Here is a 16,385-nt window from a genome sequence, read left to right as displayed (position 1 = left end):
GAAAGTCCGTGTTGGTGGGCAGTGAGCCTTCTCCTTCCCATTCCATGGGCCCTGTTTCAAGCATGGTAAATTTCCTAGTGTGTCTCGGGGAGAAGCAAGCCTGGAGACTCCGAAGGCCCCTCTGCCTATGTCCCGAGCAGGGCACTTTAAGGAGCCCATGGGATCCTGGGATGCAAGTGGGTGTCCTGGGGGAAGAACATGCAGAGGCAGAGAGAAGGATGAACCCAGGTGAGGGGGCTGGGGAGGTTTTTCCATCACCAGGAGATAGACCTGAGGAAGGACCGAGGGGGAGGACAGAATACCTCAGGGAGGTGACAGTGGGTGGGGGCAGAAGGTGAAATCAACACTCATGCCCAAGGTGTTTTGAAAGGAAGTGCCGGGGAGCCACTGACCTGGAAAATAGTGCCCAGAGGGCTTGGGCCGGGCAAGAGAACAGACCGCCACCGCCCATGGGGTGTCACCTCTGTGTGAGGAGAGCGCCAGGCTCTGGGCCTCCTGAACTCTGGCAGAACCCAGGTGGCCCTGCCCTCCTGGGGCACTGACTTCTCCCAGGGATACCCACCTACTCCGAGAGCATCCTCGGGCCGGCTGGGAAACGCTGCCATCCCACCCGCCGAGAGGCCAGCGGGCTGGCAGTGCGGCTCACTGACGGCGAGATGTGGGTTAAGTTGTCCGTCTGCCGGTCTGAGCGTGAGGAGGGAGGCTGTACGCCAGGCCTGCCTCAGTGTCTCATCCGTGGCTCTTTGCCCTCACAGCTAGACGAGGAAGAAGAGCGAAGGAAAAGGCGTCGGGAGAAGAACAAAGTCGCGGCCGCCCGATGCCGGAACAAGAAGAAGGAACGGACGGAATTTCTGCAGCGGGTGAGCAGGGCAGTGGCCAGGGGGGACCCCGGCCTTGTCCTTTAGTGGCTAGTGTGCTTATGGACCGGGAGAGGCCATCGAATGCCTGCAGAATCAATGTGTACTTGCTGGCATCTGCCCAACTGGCCTCGACCCCTCTGCCTTCCCTGCCTTCTCTCCGATGCCCCCTCCCTGAGCCAAGACGCCCAGGGGCAGCCTGCAGCCGTTCCAGCCCACCCAGATCCCTGGACAGCCAGAGAAGGTGGGAGGAGCCAAGTTCCCCGCCTCTAACTGAGGTTAGACCCTCGGAGCTGATGGGCCCAGAGGGCCTAGAACTGGCACTACCCATGCTGGTGCGCTGAGGGCTACCAGAGTCGTCTGGCGCGGGTGCAGATGAAGTCAGTGAGAGCTCCCTGCATGTGGGCAGTGGGCGTAGCGATGGGGCAGAGAAAAGCTCCTCCCTCACATGGAGGAGGCTCTTCTGGCTCTGCCTCCCATCTGCCTGGCCTCAGCCCCACTGAAGCTGACCCCTGAGCTCTTGGCTGTTGCCTCTGGGACCAGAGGTTGGCTCTGCGTGCCAAGGCCAGTGGAGGGCCGCCTTGCCTCGTGGCCCTCGGAGCACATCCCTGCCCTTTCATTTGGAATGTGCCAAATAGGCGTTTGCTCCTTCTCCTGCCCCTTAGGCCTTCCCTGCTCCTCAAAAACGGTAGATGGCTGTGAAGGGACATGACCAGAAAGCTAATTAGTCCAAGCCGGTGGTCTCCAGCCTCCCCACCCCCAATCCCTTGTTGATTTCTAAATAACAATAGTAACACCATAGAATAATAACATCACAGGTCAGGCTCCCTTCTACAGCGTGCAACCGTTAACACTAGTTGCTAACATTTGTAAAGCGGGGCCCTGTGCAAAGCGCAGTGTACATATTATCTCATTTTATTGGCATAATAACTGTATGAGGTAGGGGCCTGCATTATTCTCTGTCTGCAGCTGGGGACACTAAGGAAAGCACGGGGAGTTAAGTAACTTGCCCAGGTCCCTCAGCAACTAAGCGGTAGAACTGAGATGCGGCCTGAGGCTAACTTCAAAGCAACCATCCTCAGCACTCTGCCCTGCTGGCTCTCATTCATTCATTCGTGGGTTTGTTCATTCCTTCGTTCCTTCATTCTTTTGCTCGTTCATTGACTTGTGGACAAGTCGTGTTAAGCATGTACTGAGTGCCCAGCCCTGTGCTAGGTACGCTGGGGGCACACAGGAAGGGACCAGTCGTGGTCCCTCCTGTGGGAGCTGGAGAGACAAGGCCGGGCTGGCCCGGGTTTTCTCTGAGACTGGGGATCTGTGGGTCTCTTCTCATGCTTGCAACAAGTAGAGAGCAAATCTGAGATCATGGGTGCCAACACCGTGGGGCTGTGTGTACCCCTCCGGCTGTGAGCGTCTAGGACAGGGGAAAGGTCAGTGGAGGCGGAGTTAGACTCCTGGAGCTGAGAGCCCCTTGGGAAGAGATGGTGGACCAACACCAGGCGGAAAGTTTTCAAGAAATTTCTAAGACCTGGGTCTCACATAGGCCTTTAAGATAGATGGAGTGTCACACCCCTCATTTCCAGCCCTGAGTGCCTGTGGAGTTGGGCGAGACATAGCAGGGAACAGAGAAGTCTCCCATCCCATCCCCGCCTTCAAAGGCCTGTCAGCCAGCCAGCAGACAAGAAGGGCCGAGTGAACGCACACCAGTAACACACTAGTGCAGCGAATGGTCAGCGCCAAGTGAGCGGGGCTAGCTGCTCCGCACATTCCAGTAACACTGGCTGAGCACCTACTGTGTGCCAGGCATTTCCCGTATCTCGTTTAATCTTATAACATTCCACTGAGCTAGACATTGATGATCCCCATTTTAGACACGGACCCGTAGCGCAGAGAGTCAGGTTACTTGCCTGAGGTCACACTGCTAGTGTGCGGTGGAGCCGGGACTCACCCATGCGTTCGCTGACCCGTCTGTCCATCCTTAGCGCTGAGTGAGTGCCCGCCACACAGTGGGTCCGCAGGCCATGGCTGCAGTGGGGTGGCAGGCAGGAAACAGGGATGGGATATGTGCTGAGCGTTAGGTTGGGCAAGCGCGGCGGGCTGTGAGCACAGACGGAGGGGCCCTGTCTGAGTCTAGGCTGCGGAAAGACTGCTGATTGAGACATAAGACAGGAGCAGGGGCCAACGCGTGGAAGGACAGGGCTGGAGGGGTCAGTCACCACGAACAGCCAAAGCAAAGGCCAGAGGCAAGAGGTGTTGTTTAAGGATGTGGTGAAGGGAGTGAAAAGAATACCAGTGTAGCTGGAGTGTACAGTCCATGGAGAGAATAGGGCCCCAGAGCCTTCACCTGTCGGGTAATCCCTGTGCTGGGTTGTCTGGGGCAATCCCGGTTTGTGCCTGTTGGCCTGGCCTGATTATTAATGGCACATTCTTTCACTCTCTCACGTGTCCCTGTTAGGATGATGAAGTGTGTTGGTCATGGAGAGCCATGGGAGGGTTTCGGAAGGAGAGAGATACACCCTGTCGCTGTGGCTGCAGCGTGGGGCACGGAATGGGGAGCTGAGAGTAGAGTGGGAAGACCGGTCATGTGGCGGTGGTGCTGTCCTGGTGAGAGGAGCAGGCAGCTGTGGACCAAGAGAAGTGGAGGCCTCGAGGAGGGAGGTTTCGGCAAGTCTGTCGGGGCTCAAGTCCCCACGCCCCCCTCCTCCCCTCTGGCCTTGGAAGCAGAGTCCTGGTGTGAGGTTTAGGGCATGAAGGCAGATGGCTGTGTGCACAGTCAGTACCCGAAGACATGGGGGATTCTCTTGTAATTTATTTATTTATTTAACATCTTTATTGGAGTATAACTGCTTTCCAATGTTGTGTTAGTTTCTGCTGTACAACAAAGTGAAACAGCTATACATATACATATATCCCCATATCCCCTCCCTCTTGCGTCTCCCTCCCACCCTCCCTATCCCACCCGTCTAGGTGGACACAAAGCATGGAGCTGATCTCCCTGTGCCATGCGGCTGCTTCCCACTAGCTATCTATTTTACGTTTGGTGGTGTATATAAGTCCATGCCACTCTCTCACTTTGTCCCAGCTTGCCCCTTCCCCCTACCCGTGTCCTCAAGTCCATTCTCTGCGTCTGCGTCTTTATTCCTGTCCTGCCCCTAGGTTCTTCAGAACCTTTTTTTTTTTTTAGATTCCATATATATGTGTTAGCATACTGTATTTGTTTTTCTCCTTCTGACTTACTTCACTCTGTATGACAGACTCTAGGTCCATCCACCTCACTACAAATCACTCAATTTCGTTTCTTTTTATGGCTGAGTAATATTCCATTGTATATATGTGCCACATCTTCTTTATCCATTCATCTGTCGATGGACACTCAGGTTGCTTCCATGTCCTTGCTATTGTAAATAGAGCTGTAATGAACATTGCGGTACATGACTCTTTTTGAATTATGGTTTTCTCAGGGTATATGCCCAGTAGTGGGATTGCTGGGTCGTATGGTAGTTCTATTTTTAGTTTTTTAAGGAACCTCCATACTGTCCTCCATAGTGGGTGCATCAATTTACATTCCCACCAACAGTGCAAGAGGGTTCCCTTTTCTCCACACCCTCTCCAGCATTTATTGTTTGTAGCTTTTTTGATGATGGCCATTCTGACTGGTGTGAGGTGATACCTCATTGTAGTTTTGATTTGCATTTCTGTAATTTATTTTTAACACGTCAAGGCTCGGAGGTACAAAGGTATATGTATGTGTATGTGCACACACACACACATATATATACATACGCATACACACATATATGTATAATGTAAAAAGTTACCCTCCCATCCTTGACCCCTGGACACTCAGAGCCACCCTGGGAGATTCCTGTAGCCTCTCAGAGTTCAGCTGCCAGGACCAGCCAAAGCCCTGAAGGAAGCAGGCCTTTGTGTGGGTCAGATCCACGCCCTGCAGGCCCCAGGCCCCCTCTGCTGCCTGCATTTGGGAGCAGCGGCCCCTTGGCTCCCCACGGCTGTACAGCTGGCCTCTGTAACCCCGCTGTGCCTGGCACAGCTCCCTGGGTGTGGGCATCAGTGACAGTCTCACACCCTCACAGCATTCCTTGCTCTTCATAGCCACTCTCTCCCTGATGGTCACAGGGACTCTGGAGGGGGCAAGGCAGCCCCATTCCACTGACTGGCATCTGAGGTTCAGAGGGATGAAAGTTGCTCAGCGTCACACAGTGGCCGAGTCAGGACCGGAACCCAGAGCTTCCTCTGTGGCCCAGCACTCTATTCAGGTGCCCAGGCTCAGGGACTTGGGAATCTTGTTCACAGCAGTGTAGCTGGCCAGTGGCAGAGTCAAGATTTTAACTCAGACAGGGCTTTTGGGCTCAGAAGTCTGCACCAGGCTTTTTTTTTTTTTTAACAGAAAGAGTTGGGAAGTGGAGCCCTATTTTAAGTGCATTAGGGTAACTTTTAAAAATAATAGAGTCAGAGAATCTTAATGCTTAAAGTCCCCTGGGCCAATCATTATATTTTAAGGGGGGAAATGAGGTCCGGAGAAGGGGAGTGACTAGTCCAAGGGCACACAGAAGGATGGCCAGCCTCTTACCCTGTGGGGGTTTTTTGTTTTTTAATTAATTAATTAATTAATTTTTATTTTAGGCTGCATTGGGTCCTCGTTGCTGCGCGCAGGCTTTCTCTAGTTGCGGCGAGTGGTGGCTACTCTTCATTGCTGTGCACGGGCTTCTCATTGCGGTGGCTTCTCTTGTTGTGGAGCACAGGCTCTAGGCGTGCGGGCTTCAGTAGTTGTGGCACGTGGGCTCAGTAGTTGTGGCTCGCGGGCTCTAGAGCACAGGCTCAGTAGTTGTGGCGCACGGGCTTAGTTGCTCCGCGGCATGTGGGATTTTCCCGGACCGGGGCTCGAACCCGCGTCCCCTGCATTGGCAGGCAGATTCTTAACCACTGCGCCACCAGGGAAGCCCCCTCACCCTGTGTTTTTTCTGCTGCTTTCACTGACCACCGTGGAGGAGACAGAACCTCCTTCACTTGCATTAATTCCATTCTGAAACAACAAATGGTTTCATTTTCTCTAGGGCAGTAAATATCTACCAGAGGCAAAACGATAAACAAAAATGCAAGAAGAGTTATTCATTTCATACTTAAGGTGCGAAGATCCTAGCCCACGTTCCTGAATTTATTAGGAAAACAGATCAGGTAATTGCTGTTCTAAAACCACAAACCACTTCTACAATCATGGTTAAAAAAAAAAATTCCTTTGAGCTCAACTTACACTTACACATTAAATAAATACATAACACCAACTAATAAAACAGAAGAAAATAAAATGAAAAAGCGGTTAGTTACAGTCTGATAGCCAGACTGTCAGAGGTCAGGATATTCCACGAGGTACCCATACATTTTCAAACCAGCAGAATATCATGCCATCCCTATGATACATGCACAGGGAAGCAAGTCGCCACACACCCACTTGGTCTTTTTGTGCGATACAGGTGTTCACGTGTAAGCTGGGTTTGACGTGCAGTCTTTTCAAGGACGAGGATGTGTGTGCAGGGCTGCTGGGCCCTGCCCCTTGTATGTCCATTGTAACTTCCATTCGCTGTACGACCCAACTCGTTCCTTGCCCTCCCCACTGCTCTCCAGAACAACTCCCACCTCCCTGCTTCCTTGGACACCCCCCACCCCAGGCTCACAGGCAGCTCTCCTCCCAGCTGCCCATTCTGCAAATGCAGGCAGTCTCCAAGACCTGCCAAGTTTTCTTGGAAGTGGCCTCCTCTCTGCTTCTCCTCCTTCTTGTCTTCATACTCCCTTGCTCATGGCTTAAAGTAAAAATTCCTTAAGCCTCCCTAACCCTTCAGTTTACAAAATGCTTTTCCCATGTGCAGTCATTTAATCCCCAGGATCATCATCTTTTTACAGATGAGATAACTGAGGCTCAGGGAAGTTAGGAAACTTACTCTTGACTCTTGATTCCAAACCCCACCAGCTTTTCTGGGTCTGGCTATAAATCCACTTTCCCAGCTTTGTACCCTCCTATATCCTAAAGTGACCTATGGTCACAATGGAGGATTTTTATCTCCTAAACACATCTTAAGCTTTCCCATGTCTGTGTCCTTGTTCACTCAGGGCTTGCTTCTTGAAATGCCCCCAACTCCTACCGACTTTCTCTGCTCAACCAGAGTCAACCCATTTTTCAAACCTAAGGTCAGATCGGCCATTTAGCCCACTCTCTCATGGTCTTCTAGACCCTGGATGGCTGATGGACACATGATAAGCTCTGCCCTGCTCTATAAATCCTTCTTCCCCTTAGAGTGGAAGCTGCACAAGATCCGTGTTAGGGGCTCATGGGCCTCTGGACCCCCTAGAGCATTCACTGTACACAGCAGGTTCTCAGCACACGCTTGTGGGTGGGCGGATTGAACCGAAACTCCTGGAGGCAAGAGGCTCAGAGGCTTTGAAGTTGGAGCTAAAACCTTGACTGGGGGGAACCGGATGGTCAGAGACATTCCCAAGGTCACCAGGTTGTAGACCCAGTGAGCAGGCAGCTAAGACGGGCACCTACCTGCCCCAGACTCATGGTTTCACGTGGGGTCTCTCCTGGCCCTCAGCGATGCTCTTCTCTCGGAATTTGGAGAACCATGGACCAGGCCGGCCTCCCTGTCACGCTTTATCCGGCTGAATCCAAAACCACCCTAGCTGGCTTTTAATATTTTCCCCCTGCACACTTTTTCCTTCTTTGAGGCTGTTCTCCCTCAGCGTCTGGTCATGAGGACTGTACATCTCAGCAGTTCTGAGTCCCCAGCACTGGGCTGCCTCCGCAGAGATGAGCAAAAGGAAGAACTCAGTCAGCCTGGCTGGCGTGGGGAAGACAGCAGGCCTGGGGCCCTGGAGAGCCCGGAGGGAGGCTGCCCGGCTGGGCCCCCCGGCGGGACGACTCAGCCCATCGCAGCCACAGCCCACGCTCGGTCTGATGCAGGTTGCCCGGCCTTGGCACTGTGGACGTTTTGGATTGATAGTTCTTGTTGTGGGGTCCTGTGCATTGAAGGATATCTGGGGGCATCCCTGATCCCTACCCACTGGATTCCAAGGGCACCCACCCTTCCCAGTGTGACAACCAAAAATGTCTCCAGATATTGTCAAATGTCTCCTGGGAGGCAAAAATTGCTTCTAGTTGAGAATCACTGGTCAACCTTTGCTGGCCCTTGAGTAAATTCCAACCTCCAAACTGGTTATAAGTTTTTAGACACAGTCCAAGAAATATCATTCTGGCGCCTCTGTATTCTCCTGTGTTGACCCCCAGAGCCTTGAATTGGTACGCCCATCACCTGTCATCATGAACAGGTAAACCCCCCTAAATCAAATCAACGTTACTTCCTTGCCCTGGAGCCTCTCCAACTGAGCTGGAAGTTCTCTGGAAATCTCACTTGCGGTCTATTTAAAGCCACATTTTGGATCCAGAAGGATGACTATTGATTGCCTCCCAGTGGGCAGAGATTCTAGATATCAGGGGATAAGGAAGAGGCTGTTTAAATAATTATAGACTAATAACCAGGAAGCACATGTTTTAGGAGGAATTACGTGACCACACTGGGCTTGTGGATCCTACAGGCCAATATATCCCCAACATACATTTCTCATACATAAAGCACCTTGCCATTGCACTGCCATCGTGGGCCACCTTTAACCCCTCCGTGGACCCTCCATGCATCTGTTCTGGATCCACTTGGCCTCCATTTTTGTCCCACTCTTTGTTTCTTGTGCAAAGGCCCTGAGGCAGGAGAGTATTTGGCATATTTGAGCAACAGCAAGGAAGCCACTGTGGCTGGAGTAGATTGAGTGGGGAAGAGAGGTGGGACATGAGCCAGGCTGGCCCCAGGATATAACCTGGGTTCATCCCACTAGCAACACGGGCCAGTGTCACAGGTGTGACAGGCACGGCCTAAAGAAAGTCAGTTACCCCGGGGGACTCAATAGCAGATTCTGTGCTTCCTCTAGTGGGAACCTGGCAGACAGAAAACAGGCTAACGCCAGCCTGCTGTGCCCTGTGCCTACCCAGAGGGAGAGTCTCTTCCCGGAGCTGGTTCCCGGTGAGAGCCTAAAGCCATGTCTCTATTTGGCATGCAGGAATCCGAGCGGCTGGAACTCATGAACGCAGAGCTAAAGACCCAGATTGAGGAGCTAAAGCAGGAGCGACAGCAGCTCATTCTGATGCTGAACCGGCATCGCCCCACCTGTATTGTTCGGACGGACAGCGTCAAGACGCCCGAGTCGGAAGGCAACCCGCTGCTTGAGCAGCTAGAGAAGAAGTGACCGTGGGCTGGGAGGAGGAGGAAGAGGAGGAAGAGGAGGAGGAGGAGGAGATGGCAAGAGGGAGGAGGAGGAGGGCACCAGAGGGCCCTTCCTTGGTGCATGAAAAACTTTACAACAAGGCTCAGCACAGCCAGTAATTAGTGGGGCTTTTTTGTGAAACTCAGATCAGCCACATAAGGGGAAGAGCAGGCTGACGAAACCCAGAAGGACCAAGCGCTGAGACCAAAGTAGACTTGAGGGTGGGGCTGTCCTGCTGGGGCCCAGCTCAAAGGAGGCAGGACAGAGGCACCCAGGCCGGAGAGACGCCCAGCCAGGCAGCCTTGGGCACTTCTCCGGCCTCTCCGCCAGGCCACCTACCCCAGGGACCTCCGAGCAGCCAGGAAAAGCCATGAGTTACAACCAAACACGGCTGAGGATGGAACTGAGTAACACTGCCATCTGCCTGCCCCAGCCTGACCCCTGACCCTGATGCGAGGCCGGAGAGGGCCGAGATGCGGGGCCCAGTGCGGCCTTGCTGGGAAGTAGCAGCCGGGTGCACCCTCGCCGGCCCTGCTGGAGTTTGCTGTGGGCACGAGGCGCGGGCGCCCTTCCAAAGCACATACTCACTGAATGTTTACAGACTGGCTGTCCTGGCAGGGCTTTCAACTGCACATGTTTTTTATACTTTCTTTTTTTTTTTTTTTAATATTTTTTACAAAAAAAAAAAGATTTTATACAAGCAATATATATATGGATTTCTATAATCACTCGATGTGATACAGTATAAATATGTTATGGTTTGTTTGTTACGAACAGATATCCAGCAGTTATGGCCGTTGTGTGTAACTCCTAAGTACTGTAGTCTCTGGGTGTTGGGGGGTGTCCGGGGAGGGGGTGGGGTGCGTTTCCATCCTGGTAAACCCTTCATAGTACTCAGTCCTGTATCGCTCAGTAAACGTTACTCTTACTTACCCAGCCGCCTCTTGTGGTGTCTGCCTAGGGAATGGGGCGCAAGGCACACTTGGTGACCTCCCGGTGTGCAGTGTCAGAGAATGTTTGGAGCATCTGCCGTGGGCCCTTGGTTTTCACAACAGCCCTCCCAGGTAAGTTATTTACATGCCCATTTTATAGACGAGGAAGTCGAGGCTCAGAGAAGTTAAGTCTGCAGTACTTACTTTGCTCCTTCACTCAACAGATGTTTCCTGAGTGCCAGCTGGGTGTGTGCCAGGTACGCTACAAGGGGCTGAGTAGTCCCTGGGGAATAAAACAAACCTAGGCCCTGCGCTTATGGAGCTGACAGTCATGAGCTAAATCCTGTGTGTGCTCCGTACACTGTCTCTGTTCATCTTCACAGCAGCCTTATCAGGGAGCAGCGGTTGTCCCCATTTGTAGATGAGGAATTCTAGGCCCAGGGAGTTCACACGTGCCTTGTTGAGGACTTACTGGGTGACCAGCATATATAGTCTCATTCACTTCTCTCAACAGCACAAAATAGGCATCATTACCCCCATTTTAAAAATAACTGAGGCTCAGAGAGGGTGAGTGGCTCATCCAAGATCACCCAGCTAGTGAGGAGCAGAGCTGATGTTTGAACTCTGCTTCCAAAGGCCCATGACTCTCCCCACCTGTGGCCAGCTGACTGTGTGATTTTCCCCATGGCGGAATGTCTCACCTGATTAGAACAGGAGGCCTATCAGGCCATGGTTACAGATCTAGTTTCTGGGAGGGCTGGATAGAGTTCCAGGCTGTGCTATGGTCACGGAGTGAACCAGTGATGTGAGCAAATGGTGTGAATGAATACCCCACCCCCCCGAAGAGCAAGAACCATAGTGTCATAGGCAAGAGCTGCCATTTACGTGGCATGTGATGGTTCACAGGGCACTTCCATGCAAGTTCCTCATCTGATGTTCCAGCTCTGTGAGGCAGGTGGGATGGGTGTTTCAGTCCCATTGTACTGTTGTGCAAACTGAGGCTTACAAAGATTAACGTTCACCCAGCTGTAAACAGGCAGACCCAGGAGCTGAACCCTACTGTCCTACCTTATACTTGTGTGTTCTCTCTCCTCCATTCCTGGGGCTAGATAACTGTTGCTGATGGTAAGCCTTCATGTCAAGGACAGCAGTGAGCTTGGGTTGCTTCTCAGATCTTGAACGAGTCCTCCTGGGATGGACAGGAACCAAGAATAGGTCATTAATACACCTTTGGTTCCTTACTTCCTTATCTCAGGTCCCCTCTACCCAGCACGCTTGGTGCGCCACGCCCAGCCCTCACCCTCCGAGCCCTGTCTTGGAAGCAGTGCCTGGTCAGCTCACTGGCAGCTGTGGTGGCACATGACAAACCCTCAGGCTGGAATCCTTTGACATTTACCAAGCCTTGAGAAAAGTGAAGATGTGGACTTACAGGCCCCTCATGTGACCTGGCGGACGTTCCTGCACGACCACCGCCTGCCCCTGGCTGTGGTTCCTCTGGTCCTGTGCTGGGTGCTGTGAGCCTTTACCTCCAGGGCAGAGCCCTCCTTCGCCTCCGAGGACGGGCTGTCTCCCAGAATCAGTGACGTGTGCTATGCTGCGGCCCACCTTTCCTCATCAGGACCACCGCTCCCTGCTGTGGGAAGCCAGAAGTCACAGTCACAGTCTGCCTCATAAGAGCTAATGTTCACATGTTCTCTGTGTGCCTGACAGGTTAGATGTGCTACTGCAGCCACTGGGAGGTAGGTGCCATCATTCCCATGTTACAGATGAGAAAACTGAGGCACAGAGAAGAAGTAACTTGCCCCAAATCACAGTCATTTGAGTGACAGAGTCAGGATGTTCTTACAGTCTGACTCCAGGTGTAAAAAGCTGGCCTGGGCCTCACCCTGGGGGAAATGCTCTGTGTTTGTGGTGTGACCTCAGTTGCTGGGAGAACTTGTGTGCAGAGGGCCAGGAGAGATGGCACAGGTTGAGGATTCCCAACTCTCAGACACCCATCTCCAAGTGTACGTACAGAAGACGTATTTTAAAGGCAAATAGGCTCAATATCCAATCTTCTACTGACCAGCCATGAGCCTCACTTTTCTTATCTGTACAGTAGGAACAGTAATCCAACCCCTTATCTGTACAGTAGGAACAGTAATCCAAGTCTTTCTTATGGGGTTGTTGTCAAGGTCAAATATGGAATGCATGTAAAAGTGTTTGGTGAAATACAAAGCTCCACAAAATGGTAATTATCTTGCCCTCTGTTAGCGTGGATGGTTGTTATTTACCACATAGTACTAATTACTTGAATATCTTTTATTCTCTAAAAGTAGCCGCAGAGTTAGTGTTCTGGCCATGTATCTGGTTCCTGTGGCGATGCCTGGGATCCAAGACTCCTGGGTTCTTTCGGCTCCTGAACGGCCACAGCCAGCTGTGTTGGGCTCATCATCCTCTCCCTGGGCTTCCTTGTGCCCTCCTGCCAGGTGGTCACATATGAGACTTGTGCCACATCTGCCCAGGGTTGCTGTGAGAATCAGCTGGGCAACCCGAGAAGGACAAGACCCATTAGCAATCAGAGAGGCAGCGGCTAGTATGTACTGGTCAGGATTCAGGTTAAAGGGAACTTACCTACACTGCCAGTGGGAAATTGGTGTGACTACTGTGTAAAGCAGTTTGGCAATAAACGGTGACACTAAAGCTACACATCTTTGACCTAGCAATTTCCCTCCTAAGGATACACCTTGGAGGAACCCTGGCATAGGGGCACAAGGAAAAGTACAAGCACGTTTACTGGATCTTCGTCTGTTAATAAAGATAAGTTGCAAACAACCTGAATACCTATGAACAGAAGACCAGGTAAACAAATTGTGTTTTCATAAAATCGAGTATTACTCAGCAGTTAAAAAGAATGAATCAGAGCTACAGGTATCAATGTGAGTAAACCTCAGAAACACACGAACTGGAGGACGGGGAGCAAGTTGCAGAAGAATATATGCGGTGTACCATTTATACAATGTTTCCAAACATGGAAATTGATACTTTATTGTTTACGGGTACACACAGATCTGGGTAATAGAGGTACAAAAGCATGCACAGGAATGCTATCAACATCAAAATAAGTAATAGGGAATTACTCCTGGGGGGTGGGGAGGAAGGGGTTTGGGGATGGTATCTGCAAGGCTAAAGAGGACACTGGGTTTCAACTGTATGTGTAACATTTCATTTATTCTTAAAAATCTGAATCAAATGTAGAATAATCTTAGAATTTGTCAGAGGTGAGGGATATGCACACAGACGCGGGTTATCTTCTTCACACTTCTCTGTATGCTTGGTATATTTCCTAATAAAAAGAACAAGCCACAAACAACACAAATAGAAGGTTTTGTTTTTCCATTCTTTCCTTGGTAAACTCGGGAAATAAAACAAAATCTGAAATTACGATAGAGTTGCAGCGTACGCTCTTTGAATTTATGCAAATTTAATTGCATGCCTTGAGGGAGAGAAAGATGATTCAAAGCATGTGGATTGTTTAGCTGGCCCTTCCAGTTAATAAGCCGTGTGCCTGGTGGTGAGGGTACCCCGGGGTGAGGGCACCTTGGGGAGTGTTTATCTGTACCACTTCAGTGGGTCCTGGTCCCTACCCTCTACATAATGAGCCATGGAAGGTATGTTCAAGGTTAATTCGGACTCTACCTTTTCTTGTTACATCCTGAATATTCAACCCAATCCCTGTGTAAAATGCAACTCCACCACACCTTTAAGTGCAGCTTTAAAGCAAAGGGGGAACCTTTTAAAGACCAAGGTGTCACAGGTGTATTGGACTCCTGTTGCCACTATAACAAAGTACCACAGATTTAACGGCTTAAAACAACACAAATGTTAATATCTTAGCGTTCTGGAGGGCAGAAGTCCAAAATGGGTCTCACTGGGTTAAAATCAAGGTGCCAGCAGGTTGCGTTCCTTTTGCAGGCTCTGGGGGAGAATCTGTTTTCTGGCCTTTTCCAGTTTATGGAGGCTGCCCAAATTCCTTGGGCTCATGGCCCCTTCCAGCTTCAAAGCCAGCACTGGCTGGTTGTGTCTGTCTCCTGTCGATCACTCTGACACTGACTCTTCTGCCTTACATCCTTTAAGGACCCTTGTGATTATATTGGCCCCACCTGAATAATGCAGGATATTCTTATTTTAAGGTCAACTGATTAGCAACTTTAATTCCGCCTGCAACCTTAATTCCCCCTGGCCACGTGACATAACATAGTCACAGTTTCCATCTTTGGAAGGCCATTATTCTGCCTACCACAATAGGAATTTACGAGTTGGAGAATCTTTTTTTTTTTAATTTATTTTGGCTGCACCAGGTCTTAGTCGCGACATGCGGGATCCTCGTTGCGGTATGCGGGATCTTTTTAGTTGCGGCGTGCGGACTCCCAGTTGTGGCATGCGTGTGGGATCTAGTTCCCCCACCAGGGATTAAACCCGGGCCCCCTGCATTGGGAGCGTGGAGTCTTACCTATTGGACCACCAGGGAAGTCCCAAGAGTTGGAGATTCTTAACGGCAGCCCTCCTCACTCCCTGGCAAGATAGACTGTTTTCCGAGTAAGTGCCATAAGGATGGAGTCTCTACACAGGCACGCCCAGTGCTTGGCACTTGGTGGATGGTCAACATGCACAACACACAATGAACACAGACACCACACACAGATCCACAGATATACTCAGATATGTGACACAATATAGGCAGAGGCAAACACAGTTACATACACAACACACAGATATACAGACACACATTTATTCATATAAGGTGTGACTAAGTATAAAGCAATGAGATTGATGCCAATCTTATTCCTTTATATTACATTTCTGTAACTTTGAAATGAGCTTGTTCTCCATACTGGCAAATTGTCTTTCTTTGGTAAGAGCTAAATTATGGTTAATGATTAGGTTAATTAATCCAGGCATACTGTTTTGGCTTAAAAACTAAATACAGGGCTTCCCTGGTGGCACAGTGGTTAAGAACCTGCCTGCGAATGCAGGGGACACAGGTTCGAGCCCTGGTCCGGGAAGATCCCACATGCCACGGAGCAACTAAGCCCATGGGCCACAACTACTGAAGCCCGCACGCTTAGAACCCGTGCTCCACAACAAGAGAAGCCACCGCAATGAGAAGCCCTCGCACGGCAACCAAGAGTAGCCCCCCCTCGCTGCAACTAGAGAAAGCCCGTGCGCAACAACGAAGACCCAATGCAGCCCAAAATAAAAATAAATAAAATAAATAAATTTATTAAAAACAAAAACAAAAAAAAACTAAATACAGTAAGAGACTGAGTTTCTCATCTAGGTCCTAAACTGGCTCTGTGGGTTATTCCTAAAGAAACGACTCCCAGTGCTTTGGACCAACTTCAGTGAAGTTACACTTAAGCATCAGCTTCTGCTGTTCGGAAGGACAGTACTCACCTGGGTGGACTGTACCGGGCACCCGTTGTGCCCCATGTTAAGTCCTCTGACCCCAGCTTTATCACGTGACCAGTTCTGAGCAGGTGTGAGCAACTTCACACAGGTGCAGTCTGACTGTGCCTCCCACCTCTGTCCCAGGGACATCCATGACCACCCCCTTGGCACTTAGACGTATGCAACTTGGACATTCGGGGGAGTCAATGCCCATAGGGTCCCCTTTGACTAACTGGGGAGAGGAATCAATGGATAGATGCTTTCCCCTTTCATCCTCCAGGTGGAGAGTTCTGAGGCACATTTCTTAGGTTCCTCAAAAGGTCTTGCAGGATTAAGCAAGACCTGCAGAAGTGACCGATAGAGGTACCCAATTCAATAACACACCTTGTATTGGTTTCTTCTCTTTCTCTGTTTCACTCCTCTCACTCCCACATAAACTACCTGAGCACAAGCATTTGTCTCAGGTTCTGCTTCGGGGGGGGCACCCAAGTGAAAAGAGTTGGTCAGAAGTAGCCCTAGAAATCAGACCCTCAGGGATATTTAGGATGGGATATTTAGAGCTGAGTCTATTTGCCAGTCAGGTGGCAGTGATAGTGAGTGGGGTGGGGAGAATCCCTGATCTACTGTATTTACTCAGACTCTCCTGTGTGGATTGAGATGTGATACAGGTGGAAAGGGAAGTGATTGCTGTGGCATCTGAATGGTATGGGGATAAGTTATAAAGCTTGAGTTGGTTGCCTTTTGTTAACCATTTTGGAAGCCTCGGAAAAAGAAAATGCAAAACAGTTCAGACAACTATAATCTGAAGAGGTTCTGTGAAAACCAGACTGCATCTCTG

The 16,385-nt window shown here is 50.6% G+C and overlaps 1 protein-coding gene and 1 long non-coding RNA gene across 5 annotated transcripts in view; one reads left to right on the top strand and one right to left on the bottom strand.

Annotated features, from left to right (window-relative positions):
• Positions 1–15,408, top strand: part of JDP2 (Jun dimerization protein 2) — a 46,048-nt gene extending 30,640 nt beyond the window's left edge. For 2 of the 4 annotated variants that reach the window (XM_082387578.1, XM_082387579.1), the window contains exons 3-4: positions 756–860; positions 8,982–9,885. In XM_082387578.1, coding sequence (XP_082243704.1) covers positions 756–860; positions 8,982–9,167 — 291 coding nt within the window. In that variant the 3' untranslated portion in view covers positions 9,168–9,885. Of the gene's footprint in view, positions 1–755; positions 861–8,981; positions 9,886–11,372 lie in introns of those variants that run through there. The other 2 variants (XM_082387576.1, XM_082387577.1) reach the window with 2 other exon arrangements.
• The window catches only part of LOC309626636, a 1,318,538-nt gene continuing 1,303,020 nt past the window's right edge, over positions 868–16,385 (bottom strand). Inside the window, exon 3 of the long non-coding RNA XR_014243340.1 lies at positions 868–4,294. This is a non-coding gene — a long non-coding RNA (uncharacterized lncRNA). The remainder of the gene's footprint in view (positions 4,295–16,385) is intronic.

This window comes from Balaenoptera borealis, assembly GCF_965194805.1.
Source record: "Balaenoptera borealis genome assembly, chromosome: 3".
NCBI classification, from domain to species: Eukaryota; Metazoa; Chordata; class Mammalia; order Artiodactyla; family Balaenopteridae; genus Balaenoptera; species Balaenoptera borealis.
This window is presented reverse-complemented; position numbering and strand designations above follow the sequence as displayed.